This window comes from Aulonocara stuartgranti (assembly GCF_965226115.1).
Source record: "Aulonocara stuartgranti genome assembly, chromosome: 23".
In the NCBI taxonomy this organism is placed as follows: domain Eukaryota; kingdom Metazoa; phylum Chordata; class Actinopteri; order Cichliformes; family Cichlidae; genus Aulonocara; species Aulonocara stuartgranti.
In genome coordinates, this window is record NC_138958.1 from 32,960,972 (window position 1) to 32,976,093 (window position 15,122).

At 38.9% G+C, this 15,122-nt stretch overlaps 2 protein-coding genes across 5 annotated transcripts; one reads left to right on the plus strand and one right to left on the minus strand.

The window, feature by feature from the left end:
* Window positions 1–122: 122 nt before the first annotated feature.
* On the minus strand, window positions 123–6,883 carry poglut1 (protein O-glucosyltransferase 1). 3 transcript variants are annotated; one of them, XM_082525049.1, is made up of 12 exons: window positions 6,574–6,740; window positions 5,920–5,978; window positions 5,573–5,663; window positions 5,239–5,382; window positions 4,987–5,122; window positions 4,763–4,884; window positions 4,214–4,273; window positions 3,968–4,067; window positions 3,718–3,776; window positions 3,183–3,350; window positions 2,125–2,181; window positions 123–2,031 (listed from the first exon to the last, which is right to left on the minus strand). In XM_082525049.1, exons 1-12 carry the CDS (start codon window positions 6,582–6,584, stop codon window positions 1,875–1,877), a joined length of 1,164 nt encoding a protein of 387 aa, XP_082381175.1. In that variant the 5' UTR covers window positions 6,585–6,740; the 3' UTR covers window positions 123–1,874. The 3 variants fall into 3 exon arrangements, with proteins under 3 accessions (XP_082381175.1, XP_082381174.1, XP_082381176.1); XM_082525048.1 differs by lacking the exons at window positions 5,920–5,978; window positions 6,574–6,740 and adding an exon at window positions 6,747–6,883; XM_082525050.1 differs by lacking the exon at window positions 5,920–5,978 and having other exon boundaries at window positions 6,591–6,740.
* Window positions 5,985–14,867, plus strand: LOC309701068 (calsequestrin-2-like). 2 transcript variants are annotated; one of them, XM_082525047.1, is made up of 13 exons: window positions 5,985–6,543; window positions 6,838–6,911; window positions 7,664–7,844; window positions 10,207–10,291; window positions 10,401–10,501; window positions 11,945–12,053; window positions 12,742–12,815; window positions 13,317–13,447; window positions 13,541–13,586; window positions 13,723–13,777; window positions 13,882–13,982; window positions 14,114–14,188; window positions 14,270–14,867. In XM_082525047.1, the coding sequence occupies exons 3-13, from the start codon at window positions 7,713–7,715 to the stop codon at window positions 14,483–14,485; spliced, it is 1,125 nt and encodes a 374-aa protein (XP_082381173.1). In that variant the 5' UTR covers window positions 5,985–6,543; window positions 6,838–6,911; window positions 7,664–7,712; the 3' UTR covers window positions 14,486–14,867. The 2 variants fall into 2 exon arrangements, with proteins under 2 accessions (XP_082381173.1, XP_082381172.1); XM_082525046.1 differs by lacking the exons at window positions 5,985–6,543; window positions 6,838–6,911 and having other exon boundaries at window positions 7,406–7,844.
* The last annotated feature ends 255 nt before the right edge of the window (window positions 14,868–15,122 follow it).

A 15,122-nucleotide genomic window follows, 5' to 3' on the forward strand; every position in this document is an offset into this window, starting at 1 on the left:
AGTTATTTAGTTAAGGGGTAAAACCTTAACTAAATACAGCGGGCACACGTGAATATTATATATACATACATACATGTACAGCAAGAGACAAAAACAAAGACAAAAGCGTGACAAAGACAGTGTTAAAAAGTTTTAACCAGTTTATTGAGATAAAAACAAACACTATGACCAGACACATCATCTCAGCTTCTTTTTTTCCCTCAAATAACCGAATACTACAACATATTCAACATGATCATGTATCAGTTACATCATCTATAATGTCTTGATTTCAAGGCAGCTTTATCAGAAATGGTAAACAAAGTGGTTACTCTGAATATTATTGCTCACTGCTGGCACTTTGTGTAAAAGAAAGTGTCCTTCTATCTATGTTCTAAAATCGATGGCGGTGAAATGTAGACTGATATAGCTAATGATTTGCATTATCATGAAACTTAGTAAAAGTCTAGAGTTTTTCCAGTTGCCCAGTAGAGGGCAGTGTAACAAAACTTATCTTTAGCAAAGCTTTGCAATCAACTTCACTGGTGGTAAAGAAGAAACTCTACTACCACATGATCCTCAGACGTTCATCTTACCAGTTTTAGCCACTACTTTAATGTCTGGTAGGTGGACTACACATTATTTTCTGTACTAAACATAGATTCATTTAATATCAAACTATTTGTTGTTCATTAAATTGTTCCAACATGGTAAACCTGGTATCCTTAACTACCACTTGATAATTACACATCTTTTGTAAATATCTGAACACCTGTCGACCATTTCCATTACAGCTTTCAATGACTTAAAGACAGGAATGCATTATATTTCCATTATGATCCTTTCCTGGAGAATTAAAGTTTTAGTTTCAATAAAAACAACTGTCAGACCAATCTAGGAGCCCATCAGTAGGAGTAATTGCTCTTTTGCTCTCTACATGGACAAGTTACCTGCATGCAACCAAAGTTTGCTCAAAAACCCAGATCTACAACTGGACAACAAAACACAAACCAGAAAGCTTCTAGTACCAAAATTCTTGCCTCTCGCCTACAGAGTCTAAATATTCACATGTAATCTAGTTATAAAAGTTACTCCCAAACTGATATCCACCAACAATCCCTTGGATTTTCCTTTACATATACCCTTTACATTATGATTTCCACTAACCTTGATAATGTCACTATAATATAATCAAAATAACAATCACAGCTCTAACTTTTTGACAAATAAAAATAAACTGATGTATAAAATAATGGATTGCCTCTTTAGTGGCTTAAAACATGCGTTATAGTTACGCACTTGTGCTGGTTAGATGGATAACAGGCGCAAAAACAGTCGTCACATCTGGAAGTACTGAACTCATCAAACCAGAGTGATCAGTAAGGACTTTGGCACATAAGCCCCCTAGTGGCACCTGAAGATTCTTGCATTGCATTCTTGTGAAAGATTCTTTCACAAGAATGCATTGATTGAGGGATCCTTAGTGTAATCTTGCAAATGCTGGCTCTTTTAGAGAGACGTGTCAGTCACGTGATCTGATGGAGGAATATACACCACAGAGAAACAGTGTGCACACTTTCCCCCTCTTTCAAAAGATACTAATAGAATCTTGTGGGCACAGATTAATTACTGGCAGCATCTACAGTCAGCTGCTTGTACAGCTGTGTAATCTAAGCCCACTAACTGGTGGACATGTGGGTCATTGTGTGGTCCACACTGGTCTCAAACACTGTAATAAACACAAATATATGAAGACAGCGTTAAAGCGTCAGACTTCAGATCAGTAAATAAAACCAGAATACTAACAACATGACACAGTGCTGCTTGAAAAGAAACCGTACGCCCTGGTTCAGTTACAGTCAGAATCTTCACAGTCTGGTCCCACACAGTCTGTCTTACAGCTCTGTTTTGCTGGCTCGGTGGACTATCTGGTTGTAGCTGTTCTTTCTTTGGGGTTTGTAGGTGAGAAGCTGGCTGAACATGGTCAGAAGTCTTTCCCAGTAGCAGGAAACATCTTCCATTTGCAGGTGGTTGAGGATGAATTCCTTCCCCCTGTAGAGAGGTTGGGAAGCAGAAAAGTCACGTGATGCTGGGAGAAGGTTATCGCAGCTACTCCTGCTCAATCATGAAGTTCTGATCTCTCACCTTGTAGCCATTTCCTGCGCGATGGCATCGTTCTCTTTAACAAACTGGAGCAGCTCCCTGAGGACACAGAGTGCAGACACATTTATATTTGCAAATTCTTCCTTACTTGGCAAATAGTACTCCTGGGCGTGCATAGAATAGAGATATTTCAAAATAAAACATGAAATAAAATAACAAATAGAGTTTGAGAGCTCACTTTAAAATCCCCATCCAGCCTTCTTGTCAAGCTCTCTGGTTTGCTACAAGCTATTAGTTGTTTCACCAGCTTGTTGGCATTTATCCAAACGCTTTGGCTTGAAATATACAGTCAGCGTATCGCTATATGTTCACGGATGCAATTAAAATGTGTAAATTTGCACATTTACCTATATAACAAATTATTATTGTGTGTCATCAGGTTTAAATTGTCAAAGCTGGTTGTAAATACGTTCCTTTGTTCTATAAAAGGAATATAAAAGGCCTCACATTTTTAAATTGGACAACAGACAGAAGGCTACACACACACTGTATAAAGACTCTTTTTTTCCTCCATCCACGAACACAAGCTGCCATCTTCTTTTCTAAACCAAAGGGACGTCTTAACAAATACATTTAAACAACAAAACTAACGATGCACACACAGACTTCATCCACACGTCTGAGGACTAGAGATGTCACGATACCACTTTTTTATGTCCGATACCGATATCATAAATTTGGATATCTGCCGATATGAATCCGATATAGTGTATTTTTAATCAATAAAACTGTTTTTTTAATATCTTGCTGCATTTTGTATAAGTTCATACTGAAGTTTAAAAAAAAACAAAAAAACACTAAAGCTATACCACAGCCACAGCCGCTCTATCACGTGACGCATACTGCTCGACGTGCTAAGGTTATGAGCTGAGTTACGCCGTGTTGCAAGTTTTGTGAGGTGCTTTCGTGATATTTAATGGATCGGATTACATTTTTTATTTCTCTCCGATATCCGATCCAGTAATTTAGGTCAGTATCAGACCGATACCGATAGTAATATCGGATCAGTCCATCTCTACTGAGGACACAAGCTGACCTACCTGAGATCCGACAGATCCTGCCTGACTGGGATGTAGTGGACCCAGGGCTTGAGCTGAGGGTAAAAGAATTCCTGCCATTCGTCTCCCACGTGAAACACCAAGGAGCCGCACAGGAAGAGATGTTTGAAGCGAAAACTTGCTGCTACACCACGGAAGTTGAACAAATACCTGCAGGAGATTGGAAAGAAGTCATCCGTTAGACTGCATGGCACAACAAAGCTGCTGTAAACTCAGCTATAAGACATGTCTTTATAAATGCTACTTTTGGCTGTTCTCATGCCACGAGGGTGTCGCCACAGCACCTGCAGCTCAATCCTTCTGTTTGCAATAAGCAGCCAATCAGAAGGAAGGTGGTTTAAAGAATTGGAGCTAAAAAGCCTTGTTTCAGACAGGTCTGCCTTTCATTTTATCCTCTAAGGCCCAGGATTTCAGGAGGATCATTCTGATTTGTAGATCACACAGAGCTGGGAAAGAGTATAATGGTTCCTCTTTAAATATGAATGAAATACAGGCAAAGTCAAGAGAATGAGCTCACTTGTATTTGCAGTGATCTACCAGGGGAATTTCCTTGGCAGGGGGTCTCCCAAGAGTATCCTAAAACGCAGCAAATACAAAAAAAGTCATTTAAAGTCAGTCTGATGGATTCCACTGTAAAAGTGACTAATATGTCCTATAACAATGAAATGATCGTATATAAGCAGGATCAATTTAAAAAGAATCTTACTGATTTCAGATTATTGTAAAAGTCTGTGAGCTCAGTGTGGTGTGGTGTCAGTGTGATTGACCTTCTCAGACTTCCAGGCTTGGTTCTTTGTATATTCTGCATCTACCAGCTCTGGAGCTTCTCTGGACAGAAGGATGAGAGGGTCGCGCTCAGGGCTGGTTCTACCAAAGAAAGAGCACAGTCCAGAAGACATGATTTAGGGTCCTACAGCTAGCTACACATATGATGTAAATGTATATGAAAAGAAAAAGAATAAAAAGAATTTCCATAGAGAGTTACACAAAGTGAACATCTTCACAACACTGACCTGGAACCTCTGAAAAATCCTTTAGACTCTTTCTTCTTCCATGGCCACTGTGCTGCAGAGCTAAAACACAACACATTATTAGCAGTAGTACTATTAGAAATGTTGTACGTTAAAATCAACATTTTTTATTTAATATAGAAAAGAGTGAAGATATTCTTTTAATAAGGATATGAAAAGGGACCACCTAAATGAATTCAAAGTATGGAGAACAACAGGAACAGCTCATGATCCGAGCCATACCACATCATTGTCAAACACGGTGGGAACATTGTGATGTCATCAGTATGGCTACCAGTGGAACACCAGTGTTCATTGATGGGACTGCTGACAGAAGCAGCAGGATTCCTCCAAATGCTGGAATATTATTATATTTAAGATTATGGTAGTTTGTCCAATTCACTTTGAGCTTCAAAAAATGCAGGACTGTGTATAAAAGTGACCGCAATTTCTAAATTACATTTCTAATTTCTTCAGTGCACATAATTGGACAATGGTCCAAACTGTATGTTCACTAGTCAGCTCCTCCCCTCACTAAAGTGCAAACCTTACTTTTTAAGGTCATCCCTCATCAGATCCCATCTTCCCAGTCCGGTGGGGTAAATGGGCCACACAGCAGGTCCGCCTTCCCAAAATGTCCATGCTGGGTACATGATGTCGTTGTAGTCTGAGGTCTACTTAAAAAACAAACATCCACATTTCAAGAACACTTACTGCACTTAATAATAGTAATAACACATCCATGTGTACCTCAAAAACACTGCCCACATTCTGACCTTACTGAAAGAGAAGACTGGCAGGGTTGGCTGCACCCAGTGGGGGACTTGAGGGTAGTCTCTCACATTTACAACCATCTCTAAGTCAGGCAGCTTGTCAATCACCTCCAGTATGAAGTGCTCCACCCCACTGCACCTGAAAACAGGGAAGTGGCCCACATCATGTCATCGATACAACTACCTGATGTTCAGACAAGTAACAATGACTTGTATCTGATCAATTTCTAAAAATCACACCAGGTCCTGCTTTACCTAGCAGGGAACATGCAGTTTTGCTCCCTGTACAGCTTGTGTCCAATGATCTGGTAGTGGGTTCCCACTCCTCTCTGAACCGTAGCAGCCATGACATCCTGTGAAATCCCCCCTTTAAAGGTCTGCAAGTCATGCTGTAGGACACTGAGACAGACGGCAAAGTTCATATTATGCTTTAACTTACACAATGGGAATGAAGCAGTAAACATGCATGTGATCAGTATGTCAGATACTATACGTAGATCTGACACTTATTTCATAATAAAGAGGTTTCTAACAGAATGATCTTTTGCCTGGATTCAGTTCATATGCAAGAAAGATAAAGTGCACCAACCTTAGGTGGCAGCTACAGTTGACAGGTTCACATGGAGTGTACCCTTTAACAGTATCCGATATCCTTTCTTTAACTTTCTTCCACTGGTTGCCTGAAACATCACATATAAATGGAGATTTTGCTATTTTGTATCACATTTAATAGAGTCAAAATCATTCAGTAGGTCACAAAAGAGCCCAGCATCTAAAAAGAACTGCAGGCCTCACTTGACTCAGTTAAAGTCAGTGTTCTTGATTCAACGGGAAGAAAGCGAGTGGGCAGAAATGGCTCATTGCTGTAATTGATGGAACCATAAATTCTGCTCTCTACCAAAAGATCCTGAGTGACAATGTCTGGCTGAAGCACACCTATGCAGCAGGACAATGATCCAGTACACACCAGGAAGCAGGAAGTGTTGTTTGCCAGTCTGCCAACAAAGGAAATATTTAGGGAAGAACAGACGTGTTATTTTTAATGTATTGTATCTAACCAGATTCGCAGCTGCCTGTATGCCCTTTTTGTTTTCAGTCCCTTTTACTAATAACAGTTCAGATGTTCATTATTAATTTTAAAAAAATCTACAACACAGATGTGTGTGATATTAAATTTGAAGAAACTTTGAAATATGAGTGGACACCTCGATTGTGCTGTTAAAGTTTGTAGCATATTACAATCTTAGGCTTTATAAGGGCTTTACAAGGGCTTTATAAGGGGCTGAGAGCTTACTTTTGAGCTTCCCTTTGCTTAAGCCAGAGCATTTGCGCAATCCGTTAAGAGTCAACACACGTCGATGGAGTCTAAAGAACAAGGGAAAACCTACACGCGCGGCTGTTTCGCAGTTTGCAAGTCTCTAATTTACATAGAATCAATGTATTTGTGTAGGTTAGGTTTTTTAGAGCAAGCAGACCATACAGGTTAACAGCACTTCAAGTAACTCCTGCACGAAAACACTCTGTCATGTAATGGCTCGACTATAAATTATCGTACTGAATGTGAGTGTGAGAGAAAGAGCAAACTCTTACCCATCATTCATACCAACCTAAAAGTTAGCTGCTGGGCTAGTTAGCTAACACCGGTGAATTGATGGTTGCCTATAGCACCAGAAGTCATCTTAAAGAGCGACGGACAAATAAAAGCTCACTAGTTCTTTTTTTATAACAAATTCAAAAGGCGTAGGTGTTTAAAAATAGATTACCTGAAGCACCGGCCAAACACGCGTGAAAAACTTGCACTACTATTAAAATCCTCCACAACCAAAACCACTCCATTTCCCCTCTATCCTCCAGCTTTGTCTGACGAGGAGAATCTGCGCCGTTGTTATCTGCGGTCCGCTACTTCTGGCTGGGTTACAGTCATTACGGTAATGCTCGCAGTGAAATTCATTTGTTCGTTACCGTAAAGCTTAAAACACTGAGGGATTGTTGGTCTCAAATCTTCAGTTTAATAGATAGATAGATAGATAGATAGATAGATAGATAGATAGATAGATAGATAGATAGATAGATAGATAGATAGATAGATAGATAGATAGATAGATAGATAGATAGATAGATAGATAGATAGATAGATAGATATTAGAAAGTTATTTACAACATAAGGCATGATTTTCAAACGTACAAACACTGCCACATAGGTAATGACGTTACTGATTTAGTGGTTGATAAAATCACGAGTTTATTTCAAGGGCATGAACAGCATCCTCATGAATTATTATCCGTCAAATGTGCTCAATATAATGAGTTTCTCCATCACAGAGAGAAAAGGAGGAGGAAAGAGACCCTCCTGAGATTTGGGCAGTAAGTGACAGAGAGAGGAAGAGACAGAAGACAGGTGGAGAGGGAGAGCTATCAAAAGAGGGCAATAAAAAGAAGCAGGGGGTCCAGTGAAATATTAGACAGAGTATTTCAGATTTGCTGGAGATATAATAGAGATCAAATCTGTGGATGAATTGCAGATCTCATTCATAGCCAATTTCTTCAAGTTTGGTCTTGAGAGGATCTTGGATTTTTATTTTTTATTTTTTTGCAAACACATCCACACCTGAACAAAAATGCAACACATGTGGCTCTCTCTTCTATCTGGCCTCTGCCTTAACCTGGTTTTCCTTTGCAGTGCCGAGGAAGGTCTAGAGTTCCCCAATTTTGACGGGAAAGACAGGGTGATGGACATCAATGAGCGCAACTACAAAAAGGCTCTGAAGAGATATGACCTGCTGTGCCTGTTCTACCACGAACCTCTGCCGGCCAACAAGGGTCTTCAGAAGAGGTTCCAGATGACAGAGCTGGTGCTGGAGGTGAGAAACTGGTTGAGGTTGGGTATGTGTCACAGACTGCAGGGCAAGTGGCTCGGTGATGATATTCATTGTGTGTTATAAAATGGAGTTAACTGTGAAAGGAAAGTGAGAAATGTGGAAGTATAATGATGTAATCTACTTTTTTATAGAGTTTTTTTTTCACATTTTGATAAGCATTAAACAGAAAGGCTAACTCATGTGGTTCAGGCGTTAATGCTCCATAAAGAATTCTTTCTGATGATGAATTATAACATAAAGTGCCTTCTCTGCTTGAAAAATTAGATTTGGGAGAAGCAGTTATTAGGATTGCTGATTCGTTTTGTGTTTATTGACCAGTTGATCAACAGTTGCTTTGTGGTAAAAAATCACATTTCCAGAAGCCTTAGCAGTACTTAGCATTCTAACATACTAAACATATTGCCTATGAGGATGATGGTATTCGTATTTAGGCCAAAGACCAATATAGAGCCTCACACATTAGCTCTGTAGCTTTAGACCACATTGGATAGGCAAAAAAATATATCCCAAGGTGAATGTTAATCCCTGTTAACCCTATTCCTGACTCTAAGGGGGTCACTAGCGATCTGCTGGATGTTACTATCATGAAGCTTCATAAACAATGAACTGGTTTTGAAAACTCTTTGCAAAATTCATTGCTCCTGAGTTTTTCAGGTTTGCAAATACCTGGAAGCTATGGGAAATGTATCACCACTGATCAAAGAAGACATGAGGAAATGAGAGATGGATCTGTTGTGGCATACCGGATGCTGAGCTATAGCTCAAATCCCTGCAGATTACATTCTGCCATGCAAAGTAATCACTGATACTTTCCGTTCTAGGAGAAATCAGACAGCGACTGCCCCATGTTTCCTCTGTCTTCTTGAAGTATAGACTCTCTCCTTAGACTGGATCTATGTTTTACCTGTGCACACTCTTAACTGGCAAGCAGTCCTTTTAATCCCATTTTGTGCTCTCCGCTGTGGTTTACATATATCCAGGGATTGTTTCTAGGTCATTTTGTTAATTATAGCTTGTTCCCAATTCTCTTTACTACCTTCCTTTGAACTAGAAATCAGAAGAATTGCTCTCACACTCCTTTCCTTCTCATCTTGGAGGCATTTTTTATTTGTTAGTATTCACCTTTGGCAACATTTTCAGTTTCACATTTCTGTCATGTTTCGTGCACTCTTGGAAAGCAGAAATACACAAAGTAAACCCCCTCCTCAGTGGTTTTCTAAATCTGTTATCCTTCCTCAACAACTGCAAGCTGAAAGGCAAGCAGTCCTGACTCACAGCTTCCTCCTAACAAGAAAACTCCACAGGGGGCTCTCAGTACACAGACATCTTGGTAATGAAAAGATGTATTGACGAAGACGGCTGCAGCTGTGGATGTCGGCTCAAGTACACAGCATAGAAGTCAGAGCTAAATCAAAGCAATGAGGGTGTTCACACCAGTGTTTCTTATCTCAAGGTTTACTTACCAGGTGGTTTTAGTCCACACATGTCCACACTGTACAGTTTTATTTAAAAGTCAAATAAAAAGTCACCAACTATTATTTAATTTACCAGCTATGCTCTTGCGTCTTGCTCCCAGTTGCCAACACTGGTGTTTTACTGCACCTATTTCAGTGTCGAAGCCCCTAAACTGGCCAAAAGCCTCCCACCAAGAGCCGAGAGGAAGTACTCTCTGGCTACAACAATATCCTGAAGGTCACTATGAAACTTGACCCAGATTTGTACTTAATATTGACCTAAACCATAATCTTTTCCTAACCTAAATAACAAGGTTTAAATCTCAATCTGCTGCTGTTAGTATGGCTGAGGGTGTCACATGTGTTTGTTTGTATATGCATAACTCCTTACCAATCACGATGGTGACCTCTGTGATTTTAGAAAAGAGACAAGATTTAGAACACGATGAAGAGATTTCAGAACATGAGGTATTTTGCCATTACTGGATAGGACAGTGCAGAAAGTAGACAGGAAGCTGGAGAGAAAGTGAGGGGGATGACATACAGGAAACCGTCTGGGACAGACGAGTAGGCCGGGGTTTGACGAGCTGCTCAACCAGGTGAGCTATAGCAGCACTCTCAAGTCAGAATGTGGCAGGTGAGTTTGAAGATGAGGATGAGACAATCAGCTTCAAAACAATGGTCCATCCTGTATGACTGCCAACTTGTTGCAACAAGGCCCGACACAAAGAGTGAACATTAAATCTCATTTTTAACGTTTCATCCTAGATGCCATTCAGAAAATCATCCTGATTAGGTGATGTTCCTGATCTAGGTTTTTTTTAAAGTGTGTTTTATAGAGTATTTTAATAGAGTCACAATACTGAATGAGTTGTTGTTCTTGAACACAGCTTACAGCTCAAGTCCTGGAGAACAAAGACATCGGTTTTGGAATGGTGGACTCCCAGAAGGATGTCAAAGTGGCCAAGAAACTGGGTATGTACTGCATCTGTGTTGCTCTTGGCTTATCCACTCCTATGGGTTTCTTATACCATTTTACTAGTAATGTATTGTTTTGAAAGTGTTGGATCTGTTGTCTAAATAGGACTGGAGGAGGTGGGCAGCTTGTACGTGTTCAAGGACGACCGTGTGATTGAGTTTGACGGGGAGCTCTCAGCAGACACTCTGGTGGAGTTCCTGTTGGATGTGAGTAGTAAAATCTGATGCTTTTCAGACGGCAGTTACATTACCCACAAAAACAATCAATCTTAGCCTCGTTAATTAGTTGAATCCCTAACATATCACAACTGCAACATCAATAAGCTCTTCAACAACACACACATTTTAGTAACCATCATCTGTACCTCATATAAAAAAATGCACTGTAAACTAAGTTATCAGAAAAGTTAAGGCAGCGACACAACTGCTACAGGTCCCTTTTGATTAGAGTTAAATCTCATATACTTTTGATGATCTAACTGATTTTTCATTCACATTTCCCACAGGCTAAGATAAATTACCATAATATTAAAAGTAATGAGTTAATATAAAACTCCCTTTTACTCAACATTGTTGGAGTTCTTTTTGTAAATATAAGAAGGTTCTGCCTTACTTTTGTTGTGCAAAAGTTTAGTGGAGACAGATTAAAGTTTGCAGAACTCACTAAGAAGCCTGTGCCATCTACTCAGGCTAAGCAATAGCTTAACAAGCCCCTTCACTCATGGCATCACAGCTTCTATCTATCTAATATGGATCAAATATCTATTACGCACAATTAGGTCGACGCACTAATAATTTTGCCAAATAATAGCATCTTAGTCAAATCTATAAGCTCTGGAATCCTAGAGCTTTTTCTTCTAATATCATAGCATCCACTCAGTAAGCTGTATTATTAAAAGACAAGTGCGAGCTAGAGCTGACTAATAGATTTCCTTTGGTTTTTGCTTTTACTGCTCTTCCTGCAGGTTTTTTTTTACTCTCTTTATTACTGCATGTGCAATATTCTCTACATTAATTCAGTCCTATTGACTATCAGCACATGCACACATTCACATTTAAACAATGCAACTGACGACAGAGAAATGTTACCTTTAAGAGGTGATTACTACCTCAAAATAGTGCAATTTGTTAAAAAACAAGAACTCCAATTTAAAAATATGAAAACTATTTTTAATTAATTTGAGCATTTCGGTTTACACGGCATATTGCACAAGATATGTATTTTAAAAGAACAGTGAATAGGGCCTTAATTGGGCCCCTGCTTCCTGATACATTTACTTCATTTTTATCTAAACTACACACTTTAAAGTTTTTAGGACTGCATCATGCACAAGTTCAGCATTATTGCTTTGCATTGATTATTGACTGACATGTATATACCTTCCAAGGTAGGTTTAGCGCAACAGTTACTTTTAGGTAACAGTACCCTGTATTTCAACTCTGTTAGGTGGATTATATTACCATGGCATGAGCCAAGCTAGCTGTTTGCTATCTTCAGTGCTAATGCTAAGCTAATCAAAGCGGCATGTAATTATGAGTCCACATTAAACAAAAGTGCATGAGACTGGAACTGATCCAACTATACCAAACTGATTAAGTTACCTAAGTAATGACTAACATGTTTTCCTTCTGTGTTATACTGCTCCTTAGGTGTTGGAGGACCCAGTAGAGATGATCAATAATGCCATGGAGGTGCGAGCCTTTGAGAGGATGGAGGAAGACATCCGCCTCATTGGTTATTTCAAAGGAGAAGATTCATGTTAGTTTAGCATCAAACTCATATGTCAATATAATAATAACAACAATAATAATAATGGATTGTATTTATATAGCACTTTTCGAGACCCTGGAAGCGCTTTACAATTCTACTATTCATTCACTCTCTCTTTCAGTGTACCATAAAGTTGTTTTATTGTGCTTCAGACATGTTAATGGACTATAGAGGTTGATGGAGATATATTTCGTATAGCCTTACTGGCTGCTAAATGAAAACCTGATTCTAGACTTTGCTAGTCTCACTCAGTCTCATGACAGCCTTTAAATAGCTTCTGGCTCCTCGTCTAATAGGTCAAACTGCAATTATAATTCTTCTCACAAAAAAAGGAGAAAAAGTGAGGCAGGGAAGATACTATCTGGCCAATACGACGGTGGCACAAATTTTCATTATGAAGCCTATTTCTGTCCAGATATAGGTCGGTCCCTGGCGGTGACCTTGTTGGGAAGAGAACTAGGATCGTGTTACAAGTTTATAAAACTGTATTAAGGGAAAGTTGGTTACTGGGATGAAGATACCAGAATCTGATGAGAAATTGAATGAAGAAGCCTTTCACTTCTTGCCTTTCTCATCACACCATCACTATAGAATGTCACTGCTGAACTTCAGCTTTTGTTCTTGTCAATCTCTCTCAAATTTATTTCCAGCTCTCATTTTTGTTTTTGTTTTTTAGATTTCAAGGCTTTCCAGGAAGCCTCAGAGCGGTTTCAGCCTTACATCAAGTTTTTTGCTACATTTGATAAATCTGTAAGTCTTAACAGAAAATATACTACACTGTACTTTGTTTTACAGTAACATGCACCATAATTACTTAAAACACACTAACCATAATAAATTAGAATATTGACTTAATTAAATGCAACTTAATTTCTGTGTGTAAATAACAAGTAGCTTGTTAGCTTACTTTTGCAAAAAGCTAGCATGGCTATATTCAAATGCATCAAAGTCTAGCTGCTAGCAGCTCTGAAATTCACTATTTAGCGCGCTACATAGCATGTCACCTGTTGTTTAAAGTATGTAAATTAATGTTAGTGTTTGTTTTTTGTTAAATCTGATCTCTTAGGCTAGCTGTTTCCAATCTTTATCTTCACATCGCTCCTCAAATATACGTTTCCGAAAAAGACTGGAGATAGCTAATTTAGTTGAAACTCTTGATTAATGAGCTTCACTTCAAACATTAAAAAAAAAACATGAAAACCACCCCTAAAACATTGAAGTGACATCTTGGCATTTAACTTTTTTTTTAAGGTAGCCAAACATCTTTCCCTAAAGATGAATGAAGTTAATTTCTATGAGCCATTCATGGAGGAGCCGGCCATCGTGCCTGGAAGACCTCTATCCGAGATAGACATTGTTGAATATGTAACCCAGCACAGAAGGTTAATGTTATTTTTTTTTCAAGTTTTATTAAAAAAACTTAAAATTTCAAGCATTTCTTTGTGTGAGATTTAATACAAATGTGCTTCTTACAGAGCTACTTTGAGGAAGCTCCGGGCTGAGAATATGTTTGAGACATGGGTGATTGTTTGGTCTTATTAGAGCAGATGAAAGCAGAAATTACATAGTATACAAGCACTTTCTTTAAATGTATTGAAGCCAACGTTGAATTCAAGCTACTAATTACTCTAAATCTTTAAATTCTTCCCATCTGTAGGAAGATGATATGGATGGAATACATATTGTTGCCTTTGCTGAGGAAGAAGATCCAGGTGTGCAGCTGTAATTCAGAGCTTTTTATTGTTTAACATTACACTTATTTTTCTTGATTAGAAACTGGAGTTGAGTTCAGATAACTTTGTTGTCTCTTCCTTAGATGGCTATGAGTTCCTAGAAATCCTGAAAGATGTGGCCAGAGACAATACCAACAACCCAGAGCTGAGTATTGTCTGGATCGACCCTGATGACTTCCCTCTGGTTCAGTCTTCCTGTTTAACCAAATAGTTTTTAAAATGATCCCTTATAAACAATTTCTACACAGGAAAATTCTACCATTGTTTAAATGCAGAAAATGTCTGAAGTTAGCTTGGTTTATCTTGTCCTGACAGTTGACCACTTATTGGGAAAAAACCTTTAAGTTGGACCTGTTTAGACCTCAGATTGGTGTGGTCAATGTGACAGATGTAAGTAAAATATCAAACTCTAAGAAAACACCAAAATAAAGACTTTAAAGACATTAAATGTTGTGGTTCTCTGTTTTCCAGGCAGATAGTGTCTGGCTGGACATGTCCAATGATGAGGACCTGCCCACTGCAGAGGAGCTGGAGGACTGGATAGAGGATGTCCTGTCAGGGAGGGTGAACACGGAGGACGACGATGAGTCTGCTGATGAGCCCGAAAACCCTGACAGCTACATCACGGAAGACAGCGATGAAATTCATGACCTAGATGAAGGAGATAATGACGATAACTACAACTGACCCTCAAAGCTTTATATCCGTGCAGATCAGACCTGAACTAGCTTGGAACATCAGAATATGAGATTGTAGACGAATTCAGATGTCTCTCTTTTTTCCTAATGACTTTAAAAATGCTAAATTAAACAAATTCTAAAACATAGATGGTGTAGATGTTAGATGTTTTTGACTATGGTTGTAAAACCAAAGTAACAAATTAAGAGATGCTAAGACATCCCATGAAGCTGACAGGAATTATTCAGTACATTTTTGTGTGTTTCTGACTCATGACACGTAGTGATTTGACCCGCATTTTTAAAATACAACAACAACAAAAAATTATTTTTAGCAACTTTAAGGTTTACGTGACCAAGATAGCAATGGCAACTTCTGAGTGTATGCATGTCTGTGAAAATAAATGTCAACCATTAAAGCTCAAACTGTTTCTTGTGACTCAATGTGTTAATATTATTTTATAAATATAAGATTTGCCTCAAACATGCAAACACATGCATATCCTTCAAAGTTGTGTCCTCTACCAGAGGCCTGGGAGCTTGAGGGTCCTGGTTTGGTCCAGCTGGTTAGCCATCATTAGTTTGTCTGTATCTGGAAGTCTCACAGGACGCAGTCATTCTTAACCACTCTAGGGGGCGTCTCCCAT